Source organism: Coregonus lavaretus (genome assembly GCF_964263955.1).
Source record: "Coregonus lavaretus genome assembly, contig: HAP1_SCAFFOLD_920, whole genome shotgun sequence".
Classification (NCBI taxonomy): domain Eukaryota; kingdom Metazoa; phylum Chordata; class Actinopteri; order Salmoniformes; family Salmonidae; genus Coregonus; species Coregonus lavaretus.
The window spans coordinates 98,884-116,403 of NW_028165921.1; the positions used below are offsets into that span (position 1 = coordinate 98,884).

Consider the following 17,520-nt stretch of genomic DNA (forward strand, 5'->3'; position numbering starts at 1 on the left):
ACAAGACGAACTGGCAACAGACAAACAGAAAACACAAGTATATATGCACAGGGGATAATGGGGAAAATGGGCGACACCTGGAGGGGGGTGGAGACAAGCACAAGACAGGTGAAACAGATCAGGGTGTGACAAGAACCCTCTCTCCTTCTCTATGCACGGCATGTAAACATGCACTAACTTGAGGTGATTGGTTAGCATGGGCGGGTGATTGACAGGCCTGAATGCCAATCAGATTGAAAGGGCTGGCCTTTTTTACACATGATATGAGGTATATAGGCAATTAAAGTCTTAGGTGACTACATGGGGAGCTATATCTCTGCAGATGATCCATATTGATACAGACACAAAACAATGATTTAGATTTATTAAGAACAAGTTTATTGACAAAGACATGACAAATTGGAAAAATTGAATAAACCACCTTTGGGCTATGATCAAAAATATGCCTCTGGGGACAGAATGACCCCAGTCGGTAGAATGACGGTTAAGAAATCATGTACAGCCCAGTCAACACGTTGTTTTGGATCTGTATTTAAAGAAAAGGTGGTCCTCTGTAGCTCAGCTGGTAGAGCACGGCGCTTGTAACGCCAAGGTAGTGGGTTCGATCCCCGGGACCACCCATACACAAAAATGTATACACGCATGACTGTAAGTCGCTTTGGATAAAAGCGTCTGCTAAATGGCATATTATTATTATTATAAAAGACTACATTGAAAATGGGCTGCATTTTGTCTCTTTAAATGTTTTTGGGCCCAAATGAAGAAATGCAACTAGCTAGGTAGTCACATATTATATTTAGATACACTACATCCTTTTTTTGACATACTGTTGATTCATGTTGTTGTCTTAAATCCCTGACTAGGTTACTTTCAAAATGTGTCAATCAACCACAGAACTCACACTTCTTCTCACGTTTCTATGCACTGCTACACCAGTAAGTTGACTCACTGTACAAGACCTCTCCCCTTCACTCTGTAAGTACGCTATATTATATCGTTTTTATGTTATTGTTATTATTATTATTATTTTATGTTTTAGCCATAAATCACATGGTACGACTTATTGACTAATTTTACTTTTTGTTTTGTTTTGAGCTGTGTTTTGGTTGTTACATCAGGGCCTGTATTCATAAAGTGTCTCAGAGTAGGACCAGTCCTACCAGTCCATAGTAATTATCTAAAAGCTCAACTGATCCTAGATCAGCACTTCTAGTCTACTCTGAGGCACTTTGTGCTGGTTATTCACCAGCTATAGAGTGAGTTGTTGTGTGTTTCTAAGACTGTAGGGTGGGAGATGCAACAATAGCCTTGAGAACAGCAGGAAGTGTGTTGGTGGTCTTTCTCTGGTCTGTGACAGGTATGGCCTCATTCATTACTGTTTTAGTAATGTTATCTTAATGTTATTCTAGTTTGTTCAATGGCATCATATGTTAGGCACTTCAGGTTTTCTGAAATAGTTGTCTTTCACACCTCACTGAGTGATGCTTACAGTGGGGGAAAAAAGTATTTAGTCAGCCACCAATTGTGCAAGTTCTCCCACTTAAAAAGATGAGAGAGGCCTGTAATTTTCATCATAGGTACACGTCAACTATGACAGACAAAATGAGGAAAAAAAATCCAGAAGATCACATTGTAGGATTTTTAATGAATTTATTTGCAAATTATGGTGGAAAATAAGTATTTGGTCAATAACAAAAGTTTCTCAATACTTTGTTATATACCCTTTGTTGGCAATGACACAGGTCAAACGTTTTCTGTAAGTCTTCACAAGGTTTTCACACACTGTTGCTGGTATTTTGGCCCATTCCTCCATGCAGATCTCCTCTAGAGCAGTGATGTTTTGGGGCTGTCGCTGGGCAACACGGACTTTCAACTCCCTCCAAAGATTTTCTATGGGGTTGAGATCTGGAGACTGGCTAGGCCACTCCGGGACCTTGAAATGCTTCTTACGAAGCCACTCCTTCGTTGCCCGGGCGGTGTGTTTGGGATCATTGTCATGCTAAAAGACCCAGCCACATTTCATCTTCAATGCCCTTGCTGATGGAAGGAGGTTTTCACTCAAAATCTCACGATACATGGCCCCATTCATTCTTTGCTTTACACGGATCAGTCGTCCTGGTCCCTTTGAAGAAAAACAGCCCCAAAGCATGATGTTTCCACCCCCATGTTTCACAGTAGCTATGGTGTTCTTTGGATGCAACTCAGCATTCTTTGTCCTCCAAACACGACGAGTTGAGTTTTTACCAAAAAGTTCTATTTTGGTTTCATCTGACCATATGACGGCGGCGTAGTGTGTTACTGATGGTAGGCTTTGTTACTTTGGTCCCAGCTCTCTGCAGGTCATTCACTAGGTCCCCCCGTGTGGTTCTGGGATTTTTGCTCACCGTTCTTGTGATCATTTTGACCCCACGGGGTGAGATCTTGCGTGGAGCCCCAGATCGAGGGAGATTATCAGTGGTCTTGTATGTCTTCCATTTCCAGTAATTGCTCCCACAGTTGATTTCTTCAAACCAAGCTGCTTACCTATTGCAGATTCAGTCTTCCCAGCCTGGTGCAGGTCTACAATTTTGTTTCTGGTGTCCTTTGACAGCTCTTTGGTCTTGGCCATAGTGGAGTTTGGAGTGTGACTGTTTGAGGTTGTGGACAGTTGTCTTTTATACTGATAACAAGTTCAAACAGGTGCCATTAATACAGGTAACGAGTGGAGGACAGAGGAGCCTCTTAAAGAAGAAGTTACAGGTCTGTGAGAGCCAGAAATCTTGCTTGTTTGTAGGTGACCAAATACTTATTTTCCACCATAATTTGCTAATAAATTCATAATTTTTTCTCAATTTGTCTGTCATAGTTGACGTGTACCTATGATGAAAATTACAGGCCTCTCTCATCTTTTTAAGTGCGAGAACTTGCACAATTGGTGGCTGACTAAATACTTTTTCCCCCACTGTATGTGTGGTTTCCATTCACACTCAACTCATCAGCTACAGTACGGCAACAAAGTGTGGATACACCCTATTGTCAGTGTAAGCCAATAGAACTTCGCTTCATGTAATACCCTTGTGTTGTGTGACTGTGTGTTTCAGTTGTACTGGGGCAGGATGGCTGGAGTGTGACTTACACCCCTCAGAGTATCTGTGCCTTGAAGGGGTCAACAGTGGAGCTGTCCTGCTCTTACACATATCCCAGTGGTACAGTCACAACAACCTTCTGGTTCACTAAAAATGATGCTGAGGGGAATCCTGTTAGTCTGAGTGATGACCCAGAATACAAAGATCGTGTGACGTACCATAGAGATAACAAGAATGACTGCACTCTGATAATCACAGACCTGAGAGAGAGTGACGCGGCTACGTACAAGTTCAGATTTATAACAGATCAGACCGGAGGGAGTTATACTGGCAACCCTGGAGTCACTCTGTCTGTCACAGGTACAGTGATATTCTTCTGTCAATTTAGTTCTGGAATTGTAGTATTTTGTCTTTAAAAAATAAATGTAATGTGACTAGAGAAGATATCAGATGACTAATGGTTGTAATGTGCTGTGATCTACTCCAGATCTGCAGGTGAAGGTGATTCCTTATTCATTTGTATCAGCATGGAAGACACTGACTTGCACCACCTGTATTCTGACTGGTAACCCCACCTACATCTGGTACAAGAACGGACAGATAGTAACTGACAACACTTCCCCCTATTCAGTCTACTCTAAAGCTGCAGACAGTTACTCTTGTGCTGTAAAAGGCCACGAGGATCTCCACTCTCCTGCAGTGTGTAAGTGTGGATTTAACTCAGTATTTAGTATAACTTTTCAAGTAGAACTATTCTGTCTGCTAAACAGCCCTCACAGTTATCTAACATAACTGTAACACAGGATTACTGCAGCTCATAATTATATTGTACAAATCATTCCATCATTGTCATTATGTTTCAGGTGTTCAGGATCAGAGCTGCAACAGAGTGACTTACATCGACAAGAGAATCTGTGCTTTGAAGGGGTCAACAGTGGACATATCCTGTAATTATTCCAGTTATCATCCGATCAAAACAACATTCTGGTTTAGAAGTGATAAGTCGGCCCCTGAGGACCTAGCCAGAGACCCAGAGTATGCAGGTCGGGCCCTGGAGAGCCTTCCCTCCACCCTGAGAATCACAGATCTGAGAGAGAGCGACTCAGCTGAGTCTAAATTCAGATTCAACACACAGATCTCAGGATGGGGGTACAGCTTCCCTGGAACAAATCTGTCTGTCACAGGTAATACTACACTTACAGAACATTATGATATACTGGTAATACTACACTTACCGAACATTATTATATACTGGTAATACTACACTTACATAACATTATAATATGCTGGTAATACTACACTTACAGATCATGATGATATACTGGTAATACTACACTTACAGAACATTATGATATACTGGTAATACTACACTTACAGATCATGATGATATACTGGTAATACTACACTTACAGAACATTATACTATACTGGTAATACTACACTTACAGAACATTATGATATACTGGTAATACTACACTTACAGATAATTACGATATACTGGTAATATTACACTTACAGAACATTATACTATACTGGTAATACTACACTTAGTGTACATTATGATATACAGGTAACACTACACTTACAGAACATTATGATATACTGGTAATACTACACTTACAGTACATTATGATATACAGGTAATACTACACCTACATAACATTATGATATACTGGTAATACTACACTTACAGAACATTTTGATATACTGGTAATACTTCACTTACAGAACATTATACTATACTGGTAACACTACACTTACAGTACATTATGATATACTGGTAATACTACATTTACAGAACATTATACTATACTGTTAACACTACACCTACAGAACATTATGATATACTGGTAATACTACACTTACAGAACATTTTGATATACTGGTAATACTACACCTACAGAACATTATGATATATTGGTAATACTACACTTACAGAACATTATGATATACTGGTAATACTACACTTACAGAACATTATGATATACTGTTAATACTACACTTACAGAACAATATGATATATTGGTAATACTACACTTACAGAACATTATTATATACAGGTAATACTACACTTACAGAACATTATTATATACAGGTAATACTACACTTACAGAACATTATGATATACTGGTAATACTATACTTACAGAACATTATGATATACTGTAACTACTTTATCTCTAGTAGTAGTTGGTGGAAATGTTGAGGGTTGTACTTTTATGCTTTTATTCTCTCTTCATTCAGACCTGCAGGTGAAGGTGACTCCTGACACAGTATCAGAAGGACATAGTGTGACACTGACCTGTAGCACCACCTGTACTCTGACTGACAACCCCAACCCCACCTACATCTGGTACAAGAACGGACAACGTCTACATGAGCCCACATCTCGGCAATACTCTGTCAATAGTTATTATTCAGACAGTTACTCCTGTGCTGTAAAAGGCCATGAGGATCTCCACTCTCCTGCAGTGTGTGAGTTTGAATGCAATTAGTTCTCTACTCAGCAAGTATCAGTCATTTAAGGTCAATGAGAAGGGACAAATTACATAGAAATGACAATCTCATACACTCTTAGAAATTAAGGATACAGTATTTTTCCCTTAGGTACAAAAATATCCAAATGCACATAATGTACCTTTAGAGGTACACATAATGATCTCACATGGTACTGGTCGATACATTTTAGGGTACATGTGTGGATGAAGAGTTTAATGATACATTTTTGTACCCCATATTTTCAATTGAAATATATGTTGTTAACCACATTAAATTATAATTGTAATTCAAATAAAATGTTATTTGTCACATGCGCCAAATACAACAGGTGTAGACCTTACCGTGAAATGCTTACTTACAAGCCCTTAACCAACAATTCAGTTTTAAGAAAATAGAGTTAAATAAACTAAAGTAAAAAATTAAAAAAGGAACACAATAAAAGAACAATAATGAGGCTATATACAAGGGGTACCGGTACCGAGTCAATGTGCGGGGGTACAGGTTAGATGGCAGGAAGCTTGGACCCAGTGATGTACTGGGTTGTACGCAATGCCCTCTGTAGCACCTTACGGTCGGATGCCGAGCAGTTGCCATACCAGGCAGTGATGCACCGGTCAGGATGCTCTCGATGGTGAAGCTGTATAACTTTTTGAGGATCTGGGGGCCCATGCCAAATCTTATCAGTCTCTTGAGGGGGAAAAGGTGTTGTCGTGCATTCTTCACGACTTTCTTGGTGTGTTTGGACCATGATAGTTTGTTGGTGATGTGGACACAAAGGAACTTGAAACTCTCAACCCGCTCATCTACAGCCCTGTGAATGTGAATGGGGGCGTGTTCGGCCCTCCTTTTCCTGTAGTCCACGATCATCTCCTCATCTCACGTTGAGGGAGAGGTTGTTGTCCTGGCACCACACTGCCAGGTCGCTGACCTCCTCCCTATAGGCTGTCTCATTGTTGTCGATGATCAGGCCTACCACCGTTGTGTCGTCAGCAAACTTAATGATGGTGTTGGAGTCGTGCTTGGCCATGCAGTCGTGGGTGAACAGTGAGTACAGGATGGGACTAAGCACGCACCCCTGAAGGGCCCCCATGTTGAGGATCAGCGTGGCAGATGTGTTGTTGCCTACCCTTACCACCTGGGGCGGCCCATCAGGAAGTCCAGGATCCAGTTGCAGAGGGAGGTGTTTAGTCCCAGGGTCCTTAGCTTAGTGATGAACTTTGTGGGCACTATGGTGTTGAACGCTGAGCTGTAGTCAATGAACAGCATTCTCACATAGGTGTTCCTTTTGTCCAGGTGGGAAAGGGCAGTGTGGAGTGCGATTGAGAATGCATCATCTGTGGAGCTTTTGGGGCGGAATATGAATTGGAGTGGGTCTAGGGTTTCCGGGATGATGGTATTGATGTGAGACATGACCAGCCTTTCAAAGCACTTCATGGCTACCGACGTGAGTGCTACGGGGTGGTAATCATTTGCGAACACATTGCGCACACATTGATGTCAGACATGCACCTACCCCAATGCTCTTTTGCTGATGACGGGGATGAATGCAGGAGCAGATTTCAGGAGCAGGACAAGACACCCTCGTTTGACAGATGACTGATATAAGGGCATTTCGTGATAGGCCTATCTGGCTTATATGATTATGATGGTCATAATGCTTCTTGACAATGTCATAAAGTGTATTTTCTTAATCCATGTAAAGTGACACAGGATGGTCATAATGCTAACATACATTTTTCTAGTTACTAAAATGGTTGTTCCAGTTTAAATGGCTTAAGTAGTCTCCTTACAATGTTCCTTAACATGACAGTCATTATGAATGCAGGTTGCGGGTGAATACAAATTCAAACTCTTGGATTTCCTAACTCCGGCTGGATTACAATAGGAATGACAAATAACATTGCAAGCTAGCACAATGTGACTTGCAGGTAGGGTTGCAAAATTCTGGTAACTTTCCCAGCTTTTCCACAAATCCCGGTTGGAAGATTCCTGAAACTGGAGAGAATAAGCAGGGAATCCTACAAACAGAATCTGTTGAAAATCTGGACATTTGAGGAAAGTTACTAGATATTTTCAAGCCTACTTGCAGGCCTGATGTGGCCTGTAAACCACTAATTTCAGGCAACTGTATTAGGGTAAAACTAGGCCTCAAAATAAGGCCTTATGAGATATATAATCTGTTGTCATAAAGAGTTTGATTTTAATGGAAATAGATGCCTAGGAACTCAGGACTGAAAATTAACAAATTCAACAACCATGTCTCTGTCACAAATACAGTCATGGGTGGTAACTCTACAATTTACTCAAAAACTGGATAATTATATTGGACGTATGGCGTAGTGGGGGCGTGGCATTCAGATAATTATTGTGAGTGGAAGTGTTGTACTAGTTTAAGTGGTCTATGGTAGAGGTCCATTTTTGCCACTTACAAGGAACAAATGGCTTTGTTATGCTTTTGTACCTGTGGAGAAAGGTACAATCTGAGGTATGAACTGGGGTACAATTATGTACCTATAACTAGTGAAGCTGTAGAAGGCTTTGAGGATCTCCACTCTCCTGAAGAGACTCACTGTCAAATGTGAGTATTAGTATTATTTACTAAATAACATCATCACTTAGGTCCTTACTGCATGTGATACACTCTTTCTGTCATTCAGATGGCCCAAAGAACACACTGGCATCAATCAATCTCTCTGATGAAATAGTGGAGGGCAGTTCAGTGACTCTGACCTGCAGCAGTGATGCCAACCCACCTGTGGACAAATACACCTGGTACAAGAAGATTGGAGGCCGCTATCAGTCTTTCTCCTATGAGAACACAGAACTACAGCATGTCTTCAGTCACATCCAGTCATCTGACACTGGAGAGTACTACTGCGAGGCTCGGAATGAGATGGGGACAGACAGGTCTGAGTCTATCGACATCGATGTGAAATGTGAGTAAAGTACAGCTCAGTGTTGGAATGTTGCAATCAGCTTAAATGTATTTAAATCAATCATTTGAACTGCATTAGTCTTAAAGCATAGCCCAAATCGGTTCCTTTTAATGTTTTGTGTAAGTGAATAATCTTTTGGGTAGTTCTTTGACTTAACTCATGTTTATTTTACACCAGATGGCCCAAAGAACAACTCAGTGTCATTCAGTCCCTCTGGTGAAGTAGTGGAGGGCAGTTCAGTGACCCTGACCTGCAGCAGTGATGCCAACCCACCAGTGCAGAGTTATGCCTGGTACAAGATTGGAATCTTCTATGGGAACACAGAATCACAGCAGGTTTTCAGCCAAATCAAGTCATCTGACACTGGAGAGTACTACTGTTGGGTCTCGAATGGAATTAGTACAGGCAGGTCTCCATCTTTACACATCGATGTGAAATGTGAGTAAAACATGTGAGTTGCTCAGTGTTTGAATGTTGGAGTAACAGACTCAGGCCTCGTGAAGGCGAAGGGGGGGAGGGGTGGGTACATTTGTTAATAACAGCTAGTGTGCAATCTCTAATGTTAAGGAGGTCTTTCTCGCCTGAGTTAGAATACCCCAAGCTGCAGACCATACTATTTACCAAGAGAGCTTTCATCTATATTTTTGGCAGCTGTCTATTTACCACCAGAAACCGATGCTGGCACTAAGACCACACTCAACAAACTGTATAGGGCCATAAGCTAACAAGAAAAAGCAAATCCAGAGGTGGCAGTTTTCATGGCTGGTGATGTCCAAATAGAGGCGACAAAACTCTAGATCACTTTTAGTTCACACACAGAAATGCATACAAGGCTCTCCCTCACCCTCCTTTTGTCAAATCTGACCATAACTCTATAGTCCTGATTCCTGCTTACAAGCAAAAACTCAAACAAAACTCTTCCTGTCTGGGTTGGCGCCCCCCCCCCCTGGTTTGTGCTGTGGTGGAGACCTCTGTGGGCTATACTCGGCCTTGTCTCAGGATTGTAAGTTGGTGGTTGGGGATATCCCTCTAGTGGTGCGGGGGCTGTGCTTTGGCGGAGTGGGTGGGGTTATATCCTTCCTGTTTGGCCCTGTCCGGGGGTTTCTTCGGATGGGGCCACAGTGTCTCCGGACCGCTCCTGTCTCAGCCTCCAGTATTTATGCTGCAGTAGTTTATGTGTCGGGGGGCTGGGGTTAGTTGGTTATACCTGGAGTACTTCTCCTGTCTTATCCAGTGTCCTGTGTGAATTTAAGTATGCTCTCTCTAATTCTCTCGTTCTCTCTTTCTCTCTGAGAACCTGAGCCCTAGGACCATACGTCAGGACTACCGGGCATGATGACACCTTGCTGTCCCCAGTCCGCCTGGCCTTGCTGCTATTCCAGTTTCAACTGTTCTGCCTGCGGCTACGAAACCCCTACCTGTCCCAGACCTGCTGTTTTCAACTCTTAATGATCGGCTATGAAAAGCCAACTGAGAGACCTGAGCCCTAGGACCATACGTCGAGACTACCGGCCGTGGTGACTCCTTGCTGTCCCCAGTCCGCCTGGCCTTGCTGCTATTCCAGTTTCAACTGTTCTGCCTGCGGTTATGGAACCCCTACCTGTCCCAGACCTGCTGTTTTCAACTCTTAATGATCGGCTATGAAAAGCCAACTGAGATTTATTCCTGATTATTATTTGACCATGCTTGTCACTTATGAACATTTTTGAACATCTTGGCATGGTTCTGTTATAATCTCCACCCGGCACAGCCAGAAGAGGACTGGCCACCCCTCATAGCCTGGTTCCTCTCTAGGTTTCTTCCTAGGTTTTGCCTTTCTAGGGAGTTTTTCCTAGCCACCGTGCTTCTACACCTGCATTACTAGCTGTTTGGGGTTTTAGGCTGGGTTTCTGTACAGCACTTCGAGATATTAGCTGATGTAAGAAGGGCTATATAAAATAAAATTGATTGATTGATTGATTGAAACAGGAAGTTCCAATAAGGCGCTCAATACAAAAATGGTCTGATGAAGTGGATGCTAAGCTACAGGACTGTTTCACTAACACAGACTGGAATATGTTCCAGGATTCATCCGATAACATTGAGGAGTTTACCACATCAGTCACCGGCTTCATTAATAAGTGCATTGGCGACGTCATCCCCACAGCGACCGTACGTACATAGCCCCACCAGAAGCCATTGATTACAACCAACATCCGTACTGAGCTAAAGGCTAGAGCTGCCACTTCAAGGAGCGGGACACTAATCCGGATGCTTCTAAGAATCCCGCTACAACCTCTGAACGAGCCATCAAACAGGCAAAGTGTCAGTCGAGGACAAAGATCGAATCCTACTACGCCGGCTCTGACGCTCGTCGGATGTGGCAGGGTTTGCAAACTATCAAGGATTACAAATGGAAACCCAGCCGCGAGCTGCCTAGTGACGTGAACCTACCAGACGATCTAAATGCCTTCTATGCTTGCTTCGATGCAAGCAATACTGAACCATACATGAGAGTACCAGCTGTTCCGGATGACCATGTGATCTCGCTCTCTGTAGCTGATGTGAGTAAGACTTTTAAACAGGTTAACATTCACAAGGCTGCCGGGCCTTCACTGACATTTTCAACGTCTCCCTGACCCAGTCTGTAATACCTACTTGTTTCAAGCAGACCACCATAGTCCCTGTGCCCAAGAACCCCAAGATAACCTGTCTAAATGATTATTGCCCTGTAGCACTCACATCTGTAGCCATAAAATGCTTTGAAAGGCTGGTCATGGCTCACATCAACACCATCATCCCAGACGCACTGGACCCACTCCAATTCGATTACCAGTCCAACAGATCCACAGCTGACGCAATCGCTACAGCATCCTCTCCCTCAACGTGAGCACGACAAATGATCTGAACGTGGACTACAGGAAACGGAGGGCAGAGCACACCCCCTTCCACATCAACAGGGCTGTAGTTGAGCGGGTCAAGAGCTTCAAGTTTCTAACATGTTCCACACACATTAACACAGTCATAAAGAAGGCACAACAACTGAAAAGATTTGGCATGGACCCTCAGATCCTCCAAAAGTTCTACAGCTGCAGCATTGAGAGCATCTTGACTGGCAGCATCACTGCTTGGTATGGTAACTGCTTGGCATCCAACCGCAAGGTCCCTGCCATCCAGGACCTCTATACCAGGCAGTGACTGAGAAAGGCCCTAAAAATTATCAAAGACTCCAGTCACCCATGTGATAGAAGGTTCTCATTTCTACCACATGGCAAGTGGTACCGATGCACCAAGTCTGAAACCAACAGGACCCTGAATAGTTTCTACCCCCAAGCCATGAGACTCCTAAATACTGTAGTTAACCAAATAGCTTCCCGGACTATCAGCATTGACCCTTTTTGCACTCTTCTGAATAATCACATACGCTGCTGCTACTGTTTATTTTCTATCCTGTTGCTTAGTCAATTTAACCCTACATACACTATGTATACAAAAGTATGTGGACACCCTTCCAAACTGCCTCTGGAAGCAACTTCAGCACAAGAACTGTGTCGGGAGCTTCATGAAATTGGTTTCCAGCTGCTGCAAACAAGCCTAAGATCACCATGCGCAAGCCAAGCGTTGGCTGGAGTGGTGTAAAGCTCGCCACCATTGGACTCTGGAGCAGTGGAAACGCGTTCTCTGGAGTGATGAATCATGCTTCACCATCTGCCAGTCCGACGGATGAATCTGGGTTTGGCGGATGCCAGGAGAACACTACTTGCCCGAATGCATAGTGCCATCTCTGAATATGTATTTTCACAATGTGAATGTAATTATTTCAAACTGACCTGTACAATCTACTGGTTTACTTTATTCACTAAATCTAATGTCTTCAGAAAGCCAAGATAATATATATTATCAGAATATAACCAAAATGTTTGTCTTGATAATGGTCCCTTACCAGATGGCCCAAAGAGCACCTCAGTGTCAGTCAGTCCCTCTGGTGGAATAGTGGAGGGCAGTTCAGTGACTCTGACCTGCAGCAGTGATGCCAACCCACCTGTCCAGAGTTTTACCTGGTGGTACAGGAAGAATGGAGACCCCTATCAGAGTATCTCCAATCAGAACACAGGACCACATCATGTCTTCAATCAAATCAAGTCATCTGACACTGGAGAGTACTACTGTGAGGCCCAGAATGAGATGGGGACAGACAGGTCTACAACCATCAACATGGATGTGAAGTGTGAGTAAAGTACAGCTCAGTGTTGGAATGTTGGAATCAGTTTAATGAAATCAATCATTTGAACTGCATTAATCCTAAACCGTATCATAGCCCAAATCTCTTTATTTTACTGTTTTGTGTAAGTGAATAATCTTTTGGATAGTTATCTGACTTAACAAATGTTTATTTTACACCAGATGGCCCAAATAACACCTCAGTGTCAGTCAGTCCCTCTGGTGAAATTGTGGAAGGTAGTTCAGTGACTCTGACCTGCAGCAGTGATGCCAACCCACCTGTGAAACGTTATACCTGGTACAAGAAGAATGGAGGTCACTATCAGTTCTCCTATGTGAACACAGGACCACAGCAGGTCTTCAATCAAATCAAATCATCTGACACTGGAGAGTACTACTGTGAGGCCTGGAATGGGATTAAGATGGGGAGGTCTGAATCAATCAACATTAATGTGAAATGTGAGTAAGGTACAGATCAGTGTTGGAATATTGGAGAAACTAACATCTAAAATGTATCAACCATTTGAACGCCATTGGTCCTAAAGAATAGCATAAGGCAAATGTTAGGCCTAGATCCAATCAACAGCCGACACTCACATAGCTGATGTTTTGGCAGTGTTGGAGGTGTAACTGTGTTGTAGCTGTCAAATTGGTGAGCAGCTGCTCTTGATCATTAACACCAAGCATACCCATCCCACTCATATTACAAGTTCAGAACGAGAAAGTGAAGGCAATATAGAAATAATGACGCTCAAATTGAAAATCATAAAATAAAATAATGATGATTCTATCAGCCTAATCTCACATTCCAGTGTTCGAACTTGTAAACAAGACTGCATGGGATTTCCCTTAAAATGACTCCATGCAGCCAATGGCAATTTCCTCTTTAGGTATAGTGCCAGGATTTACAAGTGGATTTGACAGCTCTAATGCAGTTCCACCTACGACGCCCTACGACCGCTATGCGGGTGTCGGCTATTGCAGATCTCATAGAATCTAGCCCTTAATGTCTTAAAAATATTCCTTTACTAGATGGCCCAAAGAACACCTCAGTGTCAGTCAGTCCCCCTGGTGAAATAGTGGAGGGCAGTTCAGTGACTCTGACCTGCAGCAGTGATGCCAACCCACAAGTGCAGATTTACATCTGGTACAAGAGGATTGGAGCTGAAACCTCAATGAGACATTCTGGATGGAGTTACAGCATCACTAACATCAGCTCTGAGGACAGAGGAGAATACTATTGTGTGGCAGTGAATGAAGTTGGATGCAAAAGATCAAAGCTTGTTCCTGTTAAGGTTTTGTGTAAGTATTGAATATCCTCTCCATTTTGTACTCTTATGTTGTTTGACATATATATTTTATAAACTCAAAATGAATGTTTTGTGACATTACCACTTTGGGACATTCATCTTTCTCTCAGATAAACCAAAGAGCACCTCAGTGTCAGTCAGTCCCTCTGGTGAAATAGTGGAGGGCAGTTCAGTGACTCTGACCTGCAGCAGTGATGCCAACCCACCTGTGGACAAATACACCTGGTACAAGAAGAACGGAGCGTCACTGAAAGGATGTGAAAACACCTTCCTCATCACCTCCATCAGCTCTGAGGACAGAGGAGAATACTACTGTGAAGCTGAGAATGAATATGGAGGGCTCAACTCTTCTTCTGTGTCTGTGGACGTTCAGTGTAAGTACACCTAACCATCACATATTTTGATGAGAGAATCACACATATTTATATTTCACTCATACAATCATAAATCCAAGTTCCATGATGCTTCTTATGTAAAACACTGTTTTAAAACACTGTATTGTTACATATTGTCCACCAGACGGCCCAAAGAACACCTCAGTATCAGTCAGTCCCTCTGGTGAAATAGTGGAGGGCAGTTCAGTGACTCTGACCTGCAGCAGTGATGCCAACCCACCTGTGGACAAATACACCTGGTACAAGAACAATGTAACCTCACCAATATTATCAGGACAGAATTACAACATCACCACCATCAGCTCTGAAGACAGTGGACATTACCATTGTAAGGCCCGGAATAAAATAGCATCTGAGAACTCTACAGCTCTGATGATCATTGTAGCAGGTAAAGTTTCATCTTCAACACTCAAAACACACAATTACATGTTTCAAACTAATCTAAATCATAACACTTTGGCTTATTACACTTTAGTTTGTAATTGTGTGTTGGCTTATAAGATTCCCCAGTCTTTAATATTATATTCATTTTCAGTTTATAACATACCTTGTACTCATATCATCCATATTTTATTATAGGGAAACAGACCTCTGACACAAGGAAAACAAGAGACACAGCAGACGATGGACAGGTGAGTCTGTTGGAATCAGAAGATGACTGTGATGTCTGTGTATTCTTTATGGAACATTTCCACTCCTCATGTTGTCTGTACTCTCTCAGCATCAGGGAGACTCTAGTCCCCTGTATGACAACGTCTTAGGCATGGCCATGCAGCTGAGACAGCAGCCACCGTCGAGTCAGGATGACGTTCACTACGCCAGCGTCCACATCTCTCGCTCCAAAAACCAGGAAGTGCCTTTGTACTCCACCGTCCAACTGCCTCAACCCCAGAAACAGGACGAGATGTCTATTATCCTCACATGGCCTCTCCTATCATTGCTACGCAGACGACACACAACTAATCTTCTCCTTTCCCCCTTCTGATAACCAAGTGGCGAATCGCATCTCTGCATGTCTGGCAGACATATCAGTATGGATGACGGATCACCACCTCAAGCTGAACCTTGGCAAGACGGAGCTGCTCTTCCTCCCGGGAAGGACTGACCGTTCCATGATCTCGCCATCACGGTTGACAACTCCGTTGTGTCCTCCTCCCAGAGTGCGAAGAGCCTTGGCGTGACCCTGGACAACACCCTGTCGTTCTCCGCTAACATCAAGGCGGTGACCCGATCCTGTAGGTTCATGCTCTACAACATTCGGAGAGTACGACCCTGCCTTACACAGGAAGCGGCACAGGTCCTAATCCAGGCACTTGTCATCTCCCGTCTGGATTACTGCAACTCGCTGTTGGCTGGGCTCCCTGCCTGTGCCATTAAACCCCTACAACTCATCCAGAATGCCGCAGCCCATCTGGTGTTCAACCTTCCCAAGTTCTCTCACGTCACCCCGCTCCTCCGCACACTCCACTGGCTTCCAGTTGAAGTTCGCATCTGCTACAAGACCATGGTGCTTGCCTACGGAGCTGTGAGGGGAACCGCACCTCCGTACCTTCAGGCTCTGATCAGTCCCTACACCCAAACGAGGGCATTGCGTTCATCCACCTCTGGCCTGCTGGCTCCCCTACCTCTGCGGAAGCACAGTTCCCGCTCAGCCCAGTCAAAACTGTTCGCTGCTCTGGCACCCCAATGATGGAACAAGCTCCCTCACGACGCCAGGACAGCGGAGTCACTCACCACCTTCCGGAGACATTTGAAACCCCACCTCTTTAAGGAATACCTGGGATAGGATAAAGTAATCCTTCTACCCCCCCCCCCCCTTACCTCACCCCACCCCCCACCCAAAAAAACAAAAAAACATTGTAAAGTGGTTATCCCACTGGCTATAAGGTGAATGAACCAATTTGTAAGTCGCTCTGGATAAGAGCGTCTGCTAAATGACGTAAATGTAAATGTAAATGTAGTACGCTGCTGTGAAATTCAACCCCCTCAGTGCTGCCACCCGGTGAGCATATTCTGCATTAAAGTCATTCAGATGCTGCTGCTTATTGTTAGAGATGTCATCAATAATCAAAACAGATGACTCCTAGTGACCACTAGTGATGTAATTTCCTCAAACTACCAACCCAACAATGGACATCTCAAGAAAGTTACTATGGCATGTCTACAATGAGGGAGTGATGTGATGATGGTTTTGAGGAACTGTTCTCTCTGAGTTCCAAATGGCACCCTATTCCCTATTTAGTGCACTACTTTTGACCTGAGCCCATAGGCCCTGGTCAAAGATAGTGCACTATAAAGGGTATAGGGTGCCATCATTTGGGATGCAGATTTGTTTCATTTCTGTTTCTCTTTCCTCAGACCCACGGCGGCACTAGCAGCTGAGGAGGACCCCTCTGTTCTGTACAGTACAGTCAACAAACCCAGAACCAAGAAGACCTGAACACAACAAACCCAGAACCAAGAAGACCTGAAAACAACAAACCCAGAACCAAGAAGACCTGAACACAACAAGTTTGGTCCGGGGGGGTTTGGTATATTGGCCAATATACTGTACCACGGATAAGGGCTGTTCTAATGCACAACACAACACAGAGGGCCTGGATACAGCCCTTAGCCGTGGTATATTGACCATATACTGCAAACCCCTGATGTGCTTTATTACTATTAAAAACTGGTTACCAACATAAATAGAATAGTAAACAAGTATTTTTGCGTTATACCTGTGATATATTTCTGATATACCAACATAATTTAACACTCAATTCGTGCAAATATGTACAAAAAGTATTTCAGCAGATTGTGTATTAATTTTTTTTGCGTTTTATGTGTGGATTAATTCATGTGAAAATACACACATTTCTGTGCGACTTAATTCGTAGGAAAATACACCGATTATTGTACGACTTCATTCAGAGGAAAATAAAAGTTTTGGGGGCAAACTTCTGAAGAATCTTTTGAAAATTATTAGAGCAATGCATGATGAGCAATGGTGTTCTACACTGCCTTTTTTGTGTCCCACATTTATTTACATAAAAAAACTAACGTGTTAACAACCCAATATTGTTAATCAACCAGGTTGTCACCGAAATAATTTTAAGATAATAGTAGCCTTGTTTT

General features: G+C 43.1%; 1 protein-coding gene across 1 annotated transcript; it reads left to right on the forward strand.

Moving 5' to 3' along the window:
- Positions 1-477: 477 nt before the first annotated feature.
- On the forward strand, positions 478-16,843 carry LOC311115286 (B-cell receptor CD22-like; the record flags this gene model as incomplete). The annotated part of the gene is made up of 10 exons (XM_084190479.1): positions 478-496; positions 3,081-3,425; positions 3,553-3,768; positions 3,929-4,249; positions 5,308-5,538; positions 14,528-14,791; positions 14,983-15,035; positions 15,131-15,316; positions 16,365-16,405; positions 16,762-16,843. The coding sequence occupies 10 exons, from the start codon at positions 478-480 to the stop codon at positions 16,841-16,843; spliced, it is 1,758 nt and encodes a 585-aa protein (XP_084046605.1).
- Between the last annotated feature and the right edge of the window lie 677 nt (positions 16,844-17,520).